This window comes from Neofelis nebulosa, chromosome 10, assembly GCF_028018385.1.
Source record: "Neofelis nebulosa isolate mNeoNeb1 chromosome 10, mNeoNeb1.pri, whole genome shotgun sequence".
Taxonomy (NCBI): Eukaryota; Metazoa; Chordata; class Mammalia; order Carnivora; family Felidae; genus Neofelis; species Neofelis nebulosa.
In genome coordinates this window covers 115,619,801-115,633,250 of record NC_080791.1, presented here as the reverse complement: position 1 = coordinate 115,633,250, position 13,450 = coordinate 115,619,801, and the positions used below count along the sequence as shown (strand labels likewise).

Below are 13,450 nucleotides of genomic sequence, written 5' to 3'. Positions count from 1 at the left end.
GCGCCGGAAGTGAGTGAGCATTTCCGGTGGCCATCCCCGCGGCGCTGACACCTCCGAAGTGCGGCTGTCCCAGGGTCTTCCTGCCGTCATGAAGGACGTACCTGGCTTTCTGCAGCAGAGCCAGAGCTCCGGGCCCGGCCAGGCCGCCGTGTGGCACCGTCTGGAGGAGCTCTACACGAAGAAGTGAGCGCCCAGCCGAGGGGCCCCGGGCCCCAGTGCTGGGAGAGCGAGGGGGCTGCCGGGGAGGGACGGGACCTTGTGGACTGAGGGTGCCCAGACCCGTGTGGGGAGAGTGGGAGCAGGCTAGGCCGGGGAGGTGCGCCGAGGAGCCCGGGGCGGCAAGGCTGTGGAGGAAGACGGGGTGACAGCCCCCGAGGACTGAGGAGCAGAGCCATAGGCACAGTGTTGGGGCCTAGGGTTCCCTGCCTTCCTGACTCAGGGGCTGGGACTTGGGTTTCTGAACTCCCTTCCCCTGCTCTTATGAAAAGGGTTCAGGGCTTTGAAGGCTTTCCGCTCTTGATTCCAGTCAAACAAGCAAACACCGTTTCAGGGTCAGGCTGCCATCCGTTCCGAGTAACAGATCCTGGTGTCTTGCACTTGCCCCGTATAGTCGACGGCGTCCGTGCCGTTTCTCAGCGGTCTGCAGCGGATAAACCAGAAACAAGTGCAGTTTTAGTGTTTTCCCCTTTTGATTCTGCAAGTGGTTACACTCTGCTTTCAGCCGCTTCTCCCCACTCCCGGTTCCTACTTGCCATTGCACTTCATCTTGGGCTTTGTGCCCCTAAGAAGAGCTCTGAGTTTGAGTTTTATAACGAGATGAGTTTTATGACAAATTCTCTGTTGCTCAGCACTAACCTCTTAAGTGACTAGAATAATTTGCTAGCATTGTTCCACAGGAGAGCACACTTGCTGTGATAACTTCCCTGTTAAGAACCCTAGTGTTGAGCATAATGCCTTTTACGTAGAAAATGAATACATGTTTGCATGATGTTCGGTGGCCTTCTGCTATTAGCGTTTTTGAGAGAAAATTCTTAGTGTTTGGCAAATAATTGCACTTTGTATTTTTCAAAGCTTTTTTTTTCTTTTTTTCTTTTTTTTTTTTTTGGTGCCTTCTTAAAAATTAGAGTTTGGTTTCGAATGTACTGTCGTGTTTCCAGAGGGTTTATTGATTTGCCCATTTGCTTTTTTAATTTTTTTAAGTTTGTTTATTTTGAGAGAGAGAGAGAGAGAGAACACAAGCGGGGGAGGAACAGAGGGAGAAGGAAAGAGAGAGAATCCCAAGCAGGCTCTGCATTGTCAGCACAGAGCCCAATGTGATGCTTGAACTCACGAACCCTGAGATCATGACCTGAGCCGAAATCCAGAGTCGGATGCTGAATCAGCTGAGCCACCCAGGTGCCCTTCAGTTGCCCATTTAATCTTTCATTCATCCCATTTACAGGGGAGGAAACAATTTCACCTAAACTCCTTCCCTGAGATGCTCAACTACTAAGTGGAAGAGCCAGGATTTCAGCTTATATGTGTGTGATCCCAAATTCTTGTTTTCAGTCAAAGCTCACAGTAACTCTTTGAGGTAATCTAAGATATTCTCCAGGGTGACATCACCTTTGAACAGCAGAACCAAGAGAGGAACTCAGGGTTAGTAGCATCTGTGTTAGCTGTCTTCCTGTTACAAATAGAAACCAGTTAATATGTGTTATGTGACAGGACCATCAAGGCTGAAGGTGTCTGTGACTGGATATTGGTTCGTAGGTCTGAAGAGCCTTATGTTTTCCAGGTTGTGGCATCAGCTGACACTTCAGGTGCTTGATTTTGTGCAGGACCCGTGCTTTGCCCAAGGAGATGGCCTCATTAAGGTAAATGATCTGCCATGCTAGGTCAGACTATATAAACTTGCTCAAGGACTTTTAAAAATAATAGGTGGGCTTTGTAGTAGTAACACACTATAACTATTCAGCAGTCACTGTACGTCGGGTAGTCTCGTAAGGACTTTGTACGTTTACCCGTTTATTCCTCGTGACAGCTTGGGAGATAATCCTACTTACTTGATGTAGAAGCTAACACTAAGGGATTGAGTAGTTTGCCGGATATCACAGCTAACAAGTGGTAGAAGAGACTTCGAACACAGTCTCGCTTCTTCTGAAATCCCAGCTTAAAATGCCGTCTTATAGCATAGCACGCCCTGCATCTTACTGGGCTTTTGGAAACTTATTCAGAAATAGAAAGTTCAGAATCATTTGGGGGGTAGGGTAGGACGTAGTGGAAGATAACCGCAGGAATCTCACGGGTAACGGTTGATCGCACCTCTTCCTCCACTCCCACTGATTCTGCTTGCTTGCCCGCCCAGAGGCTTTCTCTTGGGTCGTGTGGAAGATCGAGCCCCTTTCCTGCTTCACTTGGAGGTGGGGAGGTTTGGGGGGATCCTCTGTAGTGTAGCACTTTTAGCATTTGACAACAGAAAAAGGAAAGAAAAATATTCTCTGCCCCAGCCTTCCCCACACTCCCTGACAACCCCCCACCAGTTGTTCACTGGTAGTTTCTTCCTCTTGGAAATCTTTCGCTGACATCTTTCTCTTTGATGCCTTTCTCTTGGATTCTGAAAGAATCCGAGATTTATGCCTGCATGGAAACCAAAAGGTAGTTCATGATAACTTGAGTTATTTGCCCTGGATAGATTACTTTATATGTGTTTACAGAGAAGCTTACCACCTTCTGACTCCACGACTGGGGATCTAAAGATTTTCCTGTGTTTTATATCTGCCAATTGGACATTTTACTACTCAAAGGAACTTATATTCATCTGTAAACCTAAAGATATTGCTGAGCATTCTGTCTTCTGGATTATGTGGAAAAAATGATAAATTAGAGCTATCTTACAATTTGTTTCCTAAGGTTCTATATCATAGCAATGGACATTCATGATTATTCCTCTCCAACCTTTGCTTTCTTGTCTTTAAATCGCTTTCTACCTGGAGCAAAATATTTCCTCAACCCCATGGTAACGTAACACTTAGGTCAGCAGATTTGAGTTTACTATTTCAGTGGGCAAGTAAACCTTTAAAAATTGTTGGGACCCAGCCCAGCTAACTTTCAGAGAGATAGTATTCATGAATTTGCAGTCACCAGTAGTAATTTTGAGTTTCTTTTTTCTTTGGAGGGGTTTGTGGTTTAGGTAATTCCATAAATTAAAATGGGTATCAGAAAAGTAGAAAATACTCTCTTACTGGAGAAGATATCTTTAAAATAGTCCTCTGTAATGAAAAAGCCATTTTATTTAGATGGCTCTTTGCTGGGTACCAGATTTAAATAACTCACTGGCTGCTTCAGGGACATTTCCCACCCACACACACATACCCCCCGCACCAGGTTTTATTGAGAAATAATGGCATATTGTTCTTTATTATTAAGGTATACGACGTAATGATTTGGTATATGTTTATATGGAAAATAACCACAGTAAGTCTACTAAACATCCATCTCACACTTTTTTTCTTCTTGTGATGACATTTTTTTTTTTTTTTTTAATTTTTTTTTCCAACGTTTTTTATTTATTTTTGGGACAGAGAGAGACAGAGCATGAACGGGGGAGGGGCAGAGAGAGAGGGAGACACAGAATCGGAAGCAGGCTCCAGGCTCCGAGCCGTCAGCCCAGAGCCTGATGCGGGGCTCGAACTCACGGACCGCGAGATCGTGACCTGGCTGAAGTCGGACGCTTAACCGACTGCGCCACCCAGGCGCCCCTGATGACATTTTTTAAGTTTACTTTGAGAGTGAGAGAGCACAAGCAAGGAAGGGGCAGAAAGAGGGAGAGAACCCCACGCAGGCTGCACGCTATCAGCACACAGCCTGACACGGGGCTCGATTCCACAAACTGTGAGATCAAGACCTAAGCCAAAATCGAGAGTTAGATGCTCAACCTGCTGAGCCACCCAGGCACCCCATGTGATGGCTACTGTTATGATCTGCTTTTCTTAGTAACTTTCAAACGTACAACACAGTGTTGTTAACTATAGTTACAATACTATAAGTTATATCCCCAGGAATTCTCTTATAACTGGAAGTTTGTACCTTTTGACCACCTTCACACCCATTTCTTGCACCCCCCAACCCCCTGCCTCTGTCAATCACCAATCTGTTCTCTGTATCTATGAGGTCAGTTTTTTAATATTCCACTTAGAAGTGGGTCATACAGTATTTGTCTCTGTCTAATTTATTTCACTAAGCAAAACACCCTCCAGTTTCATTCATGTTGTCACAAATGGCAGGGTTTCCTTCTTTTTATGGCTGAATAATATTCCACAGTGTGTGGGCATATACCCACATTTTCTTTCACGGGGACATTTCCATCTTTCGGTCTTCATAACCCAGAGGAACTGTGGACTCTACTTATCCAAGTTGACCTCATCTTGAGGCTCCCTCTTCCCACTGTGCCCACATGGGGTGCTCCGTTTGCCCCGTTACCCAGCCATAGCACAGAAGTCATTTAGCTCCCCTTCCCTGTGACCAGCAAACCTCTCAGACCCTCTGTCCACCCTAACTGCCGTTGCCCCCTCACTCTGTTCCCCCCCCCCCCGCCTTCCCCCAGTCTTGTTATAAAGCAGAAGTGTGATCATGTGTTTCCACTGGTTCAGGTTTGACCTCAGGGCAAGGACAAGCCCCAGTGCCTTCCATTCTGTGTCCATCAGAGTGCTGCTAACACATGCGCAGTGTTTTCTTCAGTGCTTCTACACGTTTGTCCCTGCTGGAATGTTCTCCCAACTGCCTCCTCCCCCATACCAAATCTGTTCACCTCTCTAACTGCTCTTCCTTCCCTAAAACTCAGTTATCACCATTTCTGGAATAACTTTTGGAACCTCTCCTTTGGGTTGGTCCACCTGTGTGCTGTTTTTTTCCTCGCTTGTAAACTCACAATATTGCCAGTTCTTTGTTTACAAGTCTGCTCTCCTCAGCCAGAAATCCTTGAAAGCCTGTCTTTTATTTTACATATTCTGTGTCTGCAGTACCTGGCAAAAGGTCTGAGTAAGTGATCAAGTGTTTGCTGAATGGCTTGTAAATTTGGCAATATAGCCTAAAATCCTCTAAAATCTGAAAGTTAGTGAATCTTTTAAACAGATAGTTTGTTTTGCTTAGAGTACTTTGGAGAAAGAATATAGGAATTGGTCTTTATGAGATCCTTATAGGTCAGGTATCTAATTCCAAAAAAAAAAAAGCACAGCTGTCTTCAGTAATCCATTCGTGATTAATAAGCCCAAATATGGGTCTCCTATCAACTCGCAAACATTTCTGCGATGCCTGCTATATGGTGGGCATTTTGGTTGTTTGATTTTGCAGAATGAAAGACATCCTGTAATTACTCTGCATGTTTTGGTTCCACAGCTTTATGAAAACTTCATCAGTGAATTTGAACACAGGTAAAATACCTTTGTCAGTTTTTGACTTTGAACATGGAAACATTGATACTACTGACACTCAAAAACTGGTGGTTTTTATTTCAGGGTGAATCCTTTGTCCCTGGTAGAAATCATTCTTCATGTAGTTAGACAGATGACTGGTGAGTCTGACTTTATTTCATAAAGGAGCAGATCCAAGTGGTAATTCAAATTATTTTGAAATGTAAGTTAATTGAACTTTTACATTTCGATAGAAAATACCAGATTCTAAGTTAGGTTTTTGTTATATTTGTGGTCTAACCCTAAAGGTTATCCTACCTAAGTGTCCTCACTGGTAGGAACCAGTCTCTAAAGATACTATGTTGGTGGTTCTTCTGACATTGTTCTGCCTTTTCTAGATCCCAATGTGGCTCTTACTTTTCTGGAAAAGACTCGTGAAAAGGTAAATGTGAAGCCTGGGCCAAGACTTTTAGAATACGTGTGACTTACAGCTTGTGTCTGTGGTCGCTGTGCACACCTTTTAGAGACTACTGTGTCTCTAATCATGTCAGTTAAGCCAGTGCGCAGATGGCCGTGCTTTGTTAGTCCCCTGCCCACACTTCTCAGGTTCTTTTGTTTCTGACGTCTTTAGGTGAAAAGTAGCGATGAGGCAGTGATCCTGTGTAAAACTGCAATCGGAGCTCTAAAATTAAACATCGGGGACCTACAGGTTACAAAGGTAAGGTTGCCATAAGACATTCTCTTTGGTTTGAAGAGTTGTTTAAAGGGCACCAGGGTGGCTCAGTCGGTTGAGCGTCCGACTTGGGCTCAGGTCTCATGGTTCGTGAGTCTGAGCCCCGCATCGGGCTGTCTGTTAAAAGCATGGAGCCTGCTTTGGATCCTCTGTCTCCCTCTCTTTCTGTCCCTGCTGTGCTCACCTTCTCTCAAAAATTAATAAACATTTAAAATAAATAAATAAAAAGTTGTTTGGGGCTCTAGGAGAAAAACCCCTTTTTTCCGTTTTAACTTTTACAGTAACTTTAAATTCTAGAAAAGTTGCAAAAATAGCACAAAGAACTTTCCTATACCCCTCCCTCACACTCCCATTGTGGACATTTCACTTCTTTGCCCTATTACTCTGTGTGTGTACTTTTTGGTTTTCACAACTATTGAGGGTAACTTGCTGGTACGAGGCCTGTTCCCCTTGAAAGAGCACTGTCCTGGGTAAGCACAGCCGTCAGCAGGACGCATCCAGACAGCCTCAGACTGTCCACGGCACCCAGGTTCTCACTCTCCGGGTGTTGGCCCACTTACCATGACAGGTCATATCGTACGCTGCTCCTCCACCCTCTCTGCCTCCTCATTGTTGTTAAGTTTCCCGTCTCTTTTTTTTTTTTTTTTTTTTTTTTTTTTTTTAATTTTTTTTTTAACATTTATTTATTTTTGAGACAGAGAGAGACAGAGCATGAACGGGGGAGGGTCAGAGAGAGGGAGACACAGAATCTGAAACAGGCTCCAGGCTCTGAGCTGTCAGCACAGAGCTCAACGCGGGGCTTGAACTCACGGACCGCGAGATCATGACCTGAGCCGAAGTCGGCCGCCCAACCGACTGAGCCACCCAGGCACCCCACCCGTCTCTTTTTTATTTTAATTTTAGTGCAATTTGGGAGACAGATGTGGATAGGAGTGGCAGTAAGACCAACTTATGTGGTCAGTCCTCTTTGTTGAACCAGAGACTACATGTGTTTATTTTGGTCTTGGTTTGGGGTTTTTTGGTAACCATAATATTAAAGAAAATATCAGGGTAAGTGTTAATGTTCTCATTGCCCTAAAATAATACTACTTATTGTTTCTTTTTTTTTTTTAATTTTTTTTTCAATGTTTATTTATTACTGAGAGACAGAGAGTGAGCAGGGGAGGGGCAGAGAGAGAGGGAGACACAGAATCTGAAGCAGGTTCCAGGCTCTGAGCTGTCAGCACAGAGCCTGATGCGGGGCTCGAACCCACGAGCCGCAAGATCGTGACCTGAGCCGAAGTCGGAGGCTTAACTGACTGAGCCACCCAGGTGTCCCTGTACTTACTGTTTCTTATTCCTGCCCAGTCCTAGCCTGCATTCATACTTACTACATTTTGCTTTGAAATATTTAAGGCGTGTTGAAATCCATAAAGTACTATAAAGAATGCTGTCGTGGGCATCCACGTGCCCTGCCCAGCCAGGGAGTGAAGCAACCTGGGAATGGAGCTGCTGGGCCCCCGTGCACGCTCCTGCACCAGCAGTGCTCCCACACACGTGCTTGGTGTTCCTCGTACTTGTGTGTTTCCTGATGCTCACTAGATGGGGACGTGCAGGTCTAAGTGATGTGTAGTATTGTTTTCAGTTGGTGGCTCAGTGTGAGGTTTGAGTCATCGTGTTGGTGCCTGGGACCAATTCGTTTTTACTGTTTGGTATCTCACTGTGTAACTGTCTCATAGCCTGCATATCCAGTCTCCTTCCTATGGAAGGGTTTCAAGGTTCTCTTTTCTACTGCGAATAGTGATGTTAATGATCAGCATTTCTATGCCTGGTTCCTTGTGTACATGGGCAGAATCTCACCGGTACATATGCCTGGAGGTGAGGCTACAGGTATAAGGTGTATACCCTCCACTTTTACTAGATGTTGCCAGACTTTTCTCCAAGATAGCTCGCACTCCCCTAGCACCGTACGAGCACTCGCAGAGCTCCGTATCTTCGACACTTGGTATTTTCAGACCACTTAATTCTTGGCGATCTGATGGAGGTGAAATGCCATCTCATTGGGGGTTTAATTTGCATTTCTTGATTGCTGGTAGTTTGTTGACCACTCCATTCATGTCTCCACTTCTGTAAATTGCCATTAACATCTTTTCTTTTGCTCATTTTTTCTGTGTTGCTTGCCACTTGTTGTTTTGTAAGAGTTCTTTATATAGCTTTGGTCCTATGCCCTCGTGGGTTTCGCGTGCAGTAAATATCTTTTCCCAGTCTATAGCTTGTCTTTGTTCTTTTTTCTGTGTTTTAGGTGAACTGAAGTTTTCCATTTTAACGTACTCAAATCTATCGATCTTTGTGGCTTATGCTTTTCATGTCGTCATACATTTCTTTAAAAATGTCTTAAGTTACAAAGAAAGGTGATCTTGTTTCCTGCACGTAGGAGACAATTGAAGACGTTGAAGAGATGCTCAACAACCTCCCTGGCGTGACATCAGTTCACAGTCGTTTCTACGATCTCTCTAGTAAATACTATCAAACAATCGGAAACCACGCATCCTACTACAAAGATGCTCTGCGGTTTCTAGGCTGTGTCGACATCAAGGATCTTCCAGGTAACATGGGGCCGTTAGAGTCCGTGTCGTGGGAGCTCACTCTCGGGGCGTGGTAGCAGGCCTCAGAAATTCCTCCAGTGTATCTGTCCCTTGTTGAGGAAAGCCCACGTGGTGATAGGCTGGAAAGAGCCATGAGAGCGTTAGTTTTTACAGGTGTCTGCCTTCAGCGTTGAGTTGAGATGAGCCTGCACCCTGTAGCCCTTCACCGTCCCTTCCCCAGTCTTCCCAGCTCTCTGAGTCAGAGGCCTTGGTGAGAAGCGCAGCAATGCAAGTCCCTCGACCCCTGCAGCACGAAGGGCGCGCCGCCACCCTGTACCTGAGAGTCGTGTTCCAAAAACCGCACAAGACCCAGGGGAATAACTTAGGAAAATCACTTGCAAAGCAAAATGAACAATGAGTTTTGGGGAAAGTGCGAGGAGTATGTGTTTAAAGAAGAAATTTGAGCCTCTTGGGTGTTTCTCACAGTACACCATTGAAGCTGTGGAGACCAGCGACGCCTAAAGATGTTAGTGCAGTTTTTAGATGCAGTTCCTGCAGCTCAAGAAAAATATATTGGAAAGCACAGCTAATGTGGTCAAGAGAACAGGGAGTTGTTGTATGGGAAAGGAAGATTGTAGTCTGAAAAGAGGCTGAATGAGGGGACTTTAAGATAAATGAGAGGTATCACTTCCATAGGAAACAAGAGGTATAAGGAACCTGCTACTCCAGGAAGTAGATGAGCTGAAAATGTAAATCGATTCACTTATTTAGGTAGAAATAAGTGAGTGAATGTCTTTCCCACAAAACCTGTGTATGTGGTTCCAGGTATAACTTGAGTTGATATGGGACTTTAAAAGAGACGACTAACGTTAAGGCTTTGTGATATAACCATTACAGGGAATGGTTTCTTTACTTTTTTATGAGAGTTTTAAAGCCAAGCAGGACTGATTCTTGTAACTGGGGTGTCACTGGAGATGTGTTGTTGCCGTAGTGTCTGAGCAGCAGGAGAGAGCTTTCACGCTGGGACTAGCAGGACTTCTTGGCGAGGGAGTTTTTAACTTTGGAGAACTCGTAAGTGGACCCTGGTCACAGATTTCTTAACAAGGGGGAGACTGATTTCTTTGCCAGCTAACTGTCTCGTCCTCACAGCTCATGCACCCCGTGCTGGAATCACTGAGGAACACCGACCGCCAGTGGCTGATTGACACCCTTTATGCCTTTAACAGTGGCAACGTAGAGAGATTCCAGACCCTGAAGACCTCCTGGGGCCAGCAGGTCAGCCATGGGAAGGACGGCTGAGCACTCCTACATGCTCCTGGCTCTCCTTCCTTGTGTCTGTTTATCTAACAGATGTTGACTTGCACCTTCTACACGCCAGCCGCTGGGGAGACAGGAGACTAAGACGAGCCAGTCTTGCTCTCATAGAGCAGATGGTTAAGTGGCTAGTTAGAGTAGTAACTCAGCTACTCTGATAGAATAGGGGAGTGTCATCTGGGTGAAAGGGCTATCACAGAGGACTGCCCCAAAGAAGCCACGCTCTGTGTCTGACCTTAGGTGTGAGTGGAATTTAGCCAAGGAAAGAATATGAGAAGAGTATATTCAGCAGAGGAAAAGGAAGCTTTTAGCATGTTGCTGAATTGCAGTAGGGTATGTGAGGCTCAAGTGAGTGAATGATGAGAGTCGGGGAGAGCCCAGGGTGAGGAAAGGCAGGACGGTCTGCGCAGGGCAGAAGCAGTTGATGGGAGGAAGGGGTCAGTGCAGGGGATGGCGGGGCAGTCAATGCAGAGGGAAAGAGGTAGCAGGGGAGAGGGCGCCGGGCAAGGAGTGGAGCCTCTGGGAGGTGTGAATTAGGGAGGAGAGGTGTTTAACAAGGACCTGAGCTTTAATAGTAAGTTTGTTCTTTTTCAAGTGAAACTGTGAGAAGCAAAATTACTAAAATGTTCATAGTGATAGGGATCATGGTTGTATTACTGTTTCGTACTTTTCTAAAGCTTCAGTTTTCTCAAAGTTCAAAATAAACTTGTAGAATTCACATAACAGAGCCGAGTAGATACAAACGGACTGTGAAGAGGCAGAAAGCAAGTCCAGTCGATCCTAACTGTAGTAGTCTGTATTTTGATCTCTGAAAGAAATTGGAAAGAAAGATGGCTAGCCGTAGAAAGTTAAGAAAACTAGAGCCGTGTGCCTGCGGCACCTGTCTAGGCAGCAAGAGCCCATCTGGGGTGAGTGGGCTCTTTCTGAAGAGCCTGACCTGTCCAGTTCCCTGCTGGCTCTGCCTGTGTTGGGGTGAGTTCCTAAATGTTTGAATCCGGTAACCCCTTCTCCTTTCTTGTCTCTGTGCTCAGCAGTGACCTGTGACCTACCTGTAGGGTGACTACAGGTCACGCAGAGGGCATGGTTCTCATGATAAGGCCGGTTTTCATTATAAATTAATAACCTGCTCTTTCAGTTCAGAACAAGCCCCTGGAGCGTAAGGAGTGTGTTCCTCAGAGGCTCCCCTTACACAGAGCTGACGCAGCAGGCAGTACACTTGGACCTGCTCAGGCACAGGATGGGTCCTTCCCTGCCTTTCTTTGTGCCAAGTCACCTGGTGTCTGTAAACCAGGTGCCCCCTGGTGTCTGTAAACCTCGTAAATGCCTTGTGTGGGAGCATGACATTTCCGGGGTGCACCTTCTAATGGTTTCCTAAGAAAAGTGAGCCTCCGTGATCTTCAGCGTAAGGTGTTTGGACCTGCAAAGATTCTTTTTGTTCGCTCTGTTGTAGAATTTCAAAGCCCAGGTTGGGTAACTGATGCTTTCTACTTTACAGCCTGACTTGGCTGCCAATGAAGCCCAGCTTCTGAGGAAAATTCAGCTGTTGTGCCTCATGGAGGTAAGCAGGCACCCAGGAACCGCTTGCTGTGTGAACGACTGCCGTAAGCTAAGTGTGGAAAGCGTGTTCTTAATGAGATACACGACTAACATAAAGGAAGAGTTTAGTGTTCACTAATAAGATCTAGGTTTTCAGAGCAAGTATTGACAAAAACGTTCCTATCAGTCAGTTCTCTGACAATTTCTATTTGGAAAAGTAGTTAACAAGCAAAAATTTTTTTTCAGATGACTTTCACACGACCTGCCAATCACAGACAACTCACTTTTGAAGAAATTGCCAAAAGTGCTAAAATCACCGTGAACGAGGTACAGGTTGTTGGACTCAGGATGGTCCAGTGGTACAGCTGCTACCTGGGCGGGTCAGGGCTCCTGTGAGCACGGCTCCCTAGACTCCAGACCACAAAAGACAGTGTCTTGTTCCCCCATATTTCAGGGCCGGCTGGTGTGTACTTGCAGGCCTCGGGGTGTCTTACACGAGCCCCTCTCTGCACAGGTGGAGTTGCTGGTGATGAAGGCGCTCTCAGTGGGGCTGGTGAAAGGCAGTATTGATGAAGTGGATAAGCGGGTTCACATGACCTGGGTGCAGCCCCGCGTGTTGGATTTGCAACAGGTAATGTGATTGGAATACCTAGTTCACCTTTGTGGGTGTTTTGGATTGTGTCTGTGCTGTCTTAGTTTCGCTTGGATGGCAGCCATTTAGGAAGAAAGCTGTATTGACAAAGGGATTTCAGAGAATATCTTACTGCTGTAGGGACTGAGGGTTTTTCAAAGAACCCAATGTAGTGCAAGCCTGGGGTTTGAACCCTGCACTTAAAAGCTTATCATAATAACAGGGCTGGTTGTGCTGATGCTGCCTTTTAATCTTCACATTGGTGCTCTGATCAAATGCGTTCCTAGTTCTGTGGTTTGAGCTCAGATCCATCTTGTTCGTATTTGCTTTAAATTTAATCCTGTGGATTTCCTCTATTCTTGCCTGTTTTCTTTCATGCAAGTTTTTTTTAATGTCCTGCTGATAAGAATTGACTGGGATAATCCCGTCTCACGTAGCCCACTCCCCCAGCTCCGATGCCCTGTTTATTAGTGCCGCCCTAAAGAATTGGCTGGAAACGTACAGCTGCCCCGTCAGGTGCTGTGACTCCCAAGTGTCCTAACACCGTGTGGTCCTGGTTTGCCTCAGATCGCGGGCATGAAGGACCGCCTGGAGTTCTGGTGCACCGACGTCAGGAGCATGGAGATGCTGGTAGAGCACCAGGCCCACGACATCCTCACCTAGCGCCCCCACCTGGCCCGTGTGTGGCAGCTGAGGCCATCTGCATTTAAAGGGGGTGGGGGTGGGGTTGTGTTTGTGGAATGGGAACTGTTCTTCCTGCTGTGAGAACAGGACTGTCACCGATGGGGTGCGTGGCCACAGATAGAAGCCTCCTTTGTGGAGGTCTCCTGTAGCCCGCAGTGGGGAGGGGTCACCAGTGTCTGGTGACCAGGCAGGCGCGAGCGTGCACGTGCCCCGAGGAGCGAGAAGGCGCCACCCTGAGTGCGTGGGGACACCACTCAGAAGTTCGTCTCCATCCCATCCACCTGTGTGAATATCTCTGGTGTCGTTTGAGAATGTTCCTGTAATAAACGCACTTGTTTTGTCCTTTTTGTGGTTCTCGTTTCCTCGGTCTTAGCTTTGATGTCAAGCCTGGGCCTGGAGAGATTAAAACGCGGGAGATGGGAGATAGGGCTCGGTGGGGAGTGGGCCTCGGCCCCCCCCACTCCTGCCCTGGGCAAGGGGCGTCTCTGCACACACAGGGCACAGGGCAGAGCCAGGCGCAGAGGGCCGTGGGCCCCGTGGCCAAGAGAGCAAGTCCTGTCTGCTGTGGCTCAGACATGGTGTTCACCCGATGCCCACC

The 13,450-nt window shown here is 46.5% G+C and overlaps 1 protein-coding gene across 2 annotated transcripts; it reads left to right on the top strand.

The window, feature by feature from the left end:
- Positions 1-6: 6 nt before the first annotated feature.
- On the top strand, positions 7-13,194 carry PSMD13 (proteasome 26S subunit, non-ATPase 13). 2 transcript variants are annotated; one of them, XM_058690202.1, is made up of 13 exons: positions 7-183; positions 1,778-1,856; positions 5,332-5,411; positions 5,496-5,551; positions 5,789-5,832; positions 6,022-6,108; positions 8,537-8,708; positions 9,679-9,758; positions 9,837-9,962; positions 11,497-11,559; positions 11,784-11,864; positions 12,052-12,168; positions 12,736-13,194. In XM_058690202.1, exons 1-13 carry the CDS (start codon positions 89-91, stop codon positions 12,829-12,831), a joined length of 1,176 nt encoding a protein of 391 aa, XP_058546185.1. In that variant the 5' UTR covers positions 7-88; the 3' UTR covers positions 12,832-13,194. The 2 variants fall into 2 exon arrangements, with proteins under 2 accessions (XP_058546185.1, XP_058546186.1); XM_058690203.1 differs by having other exon boundaries at positions 8-183; positions 5,377-5,411.
- The last annotated feature ends 256 nt before the right edge of the window (positions 13,195-13,450 follow it).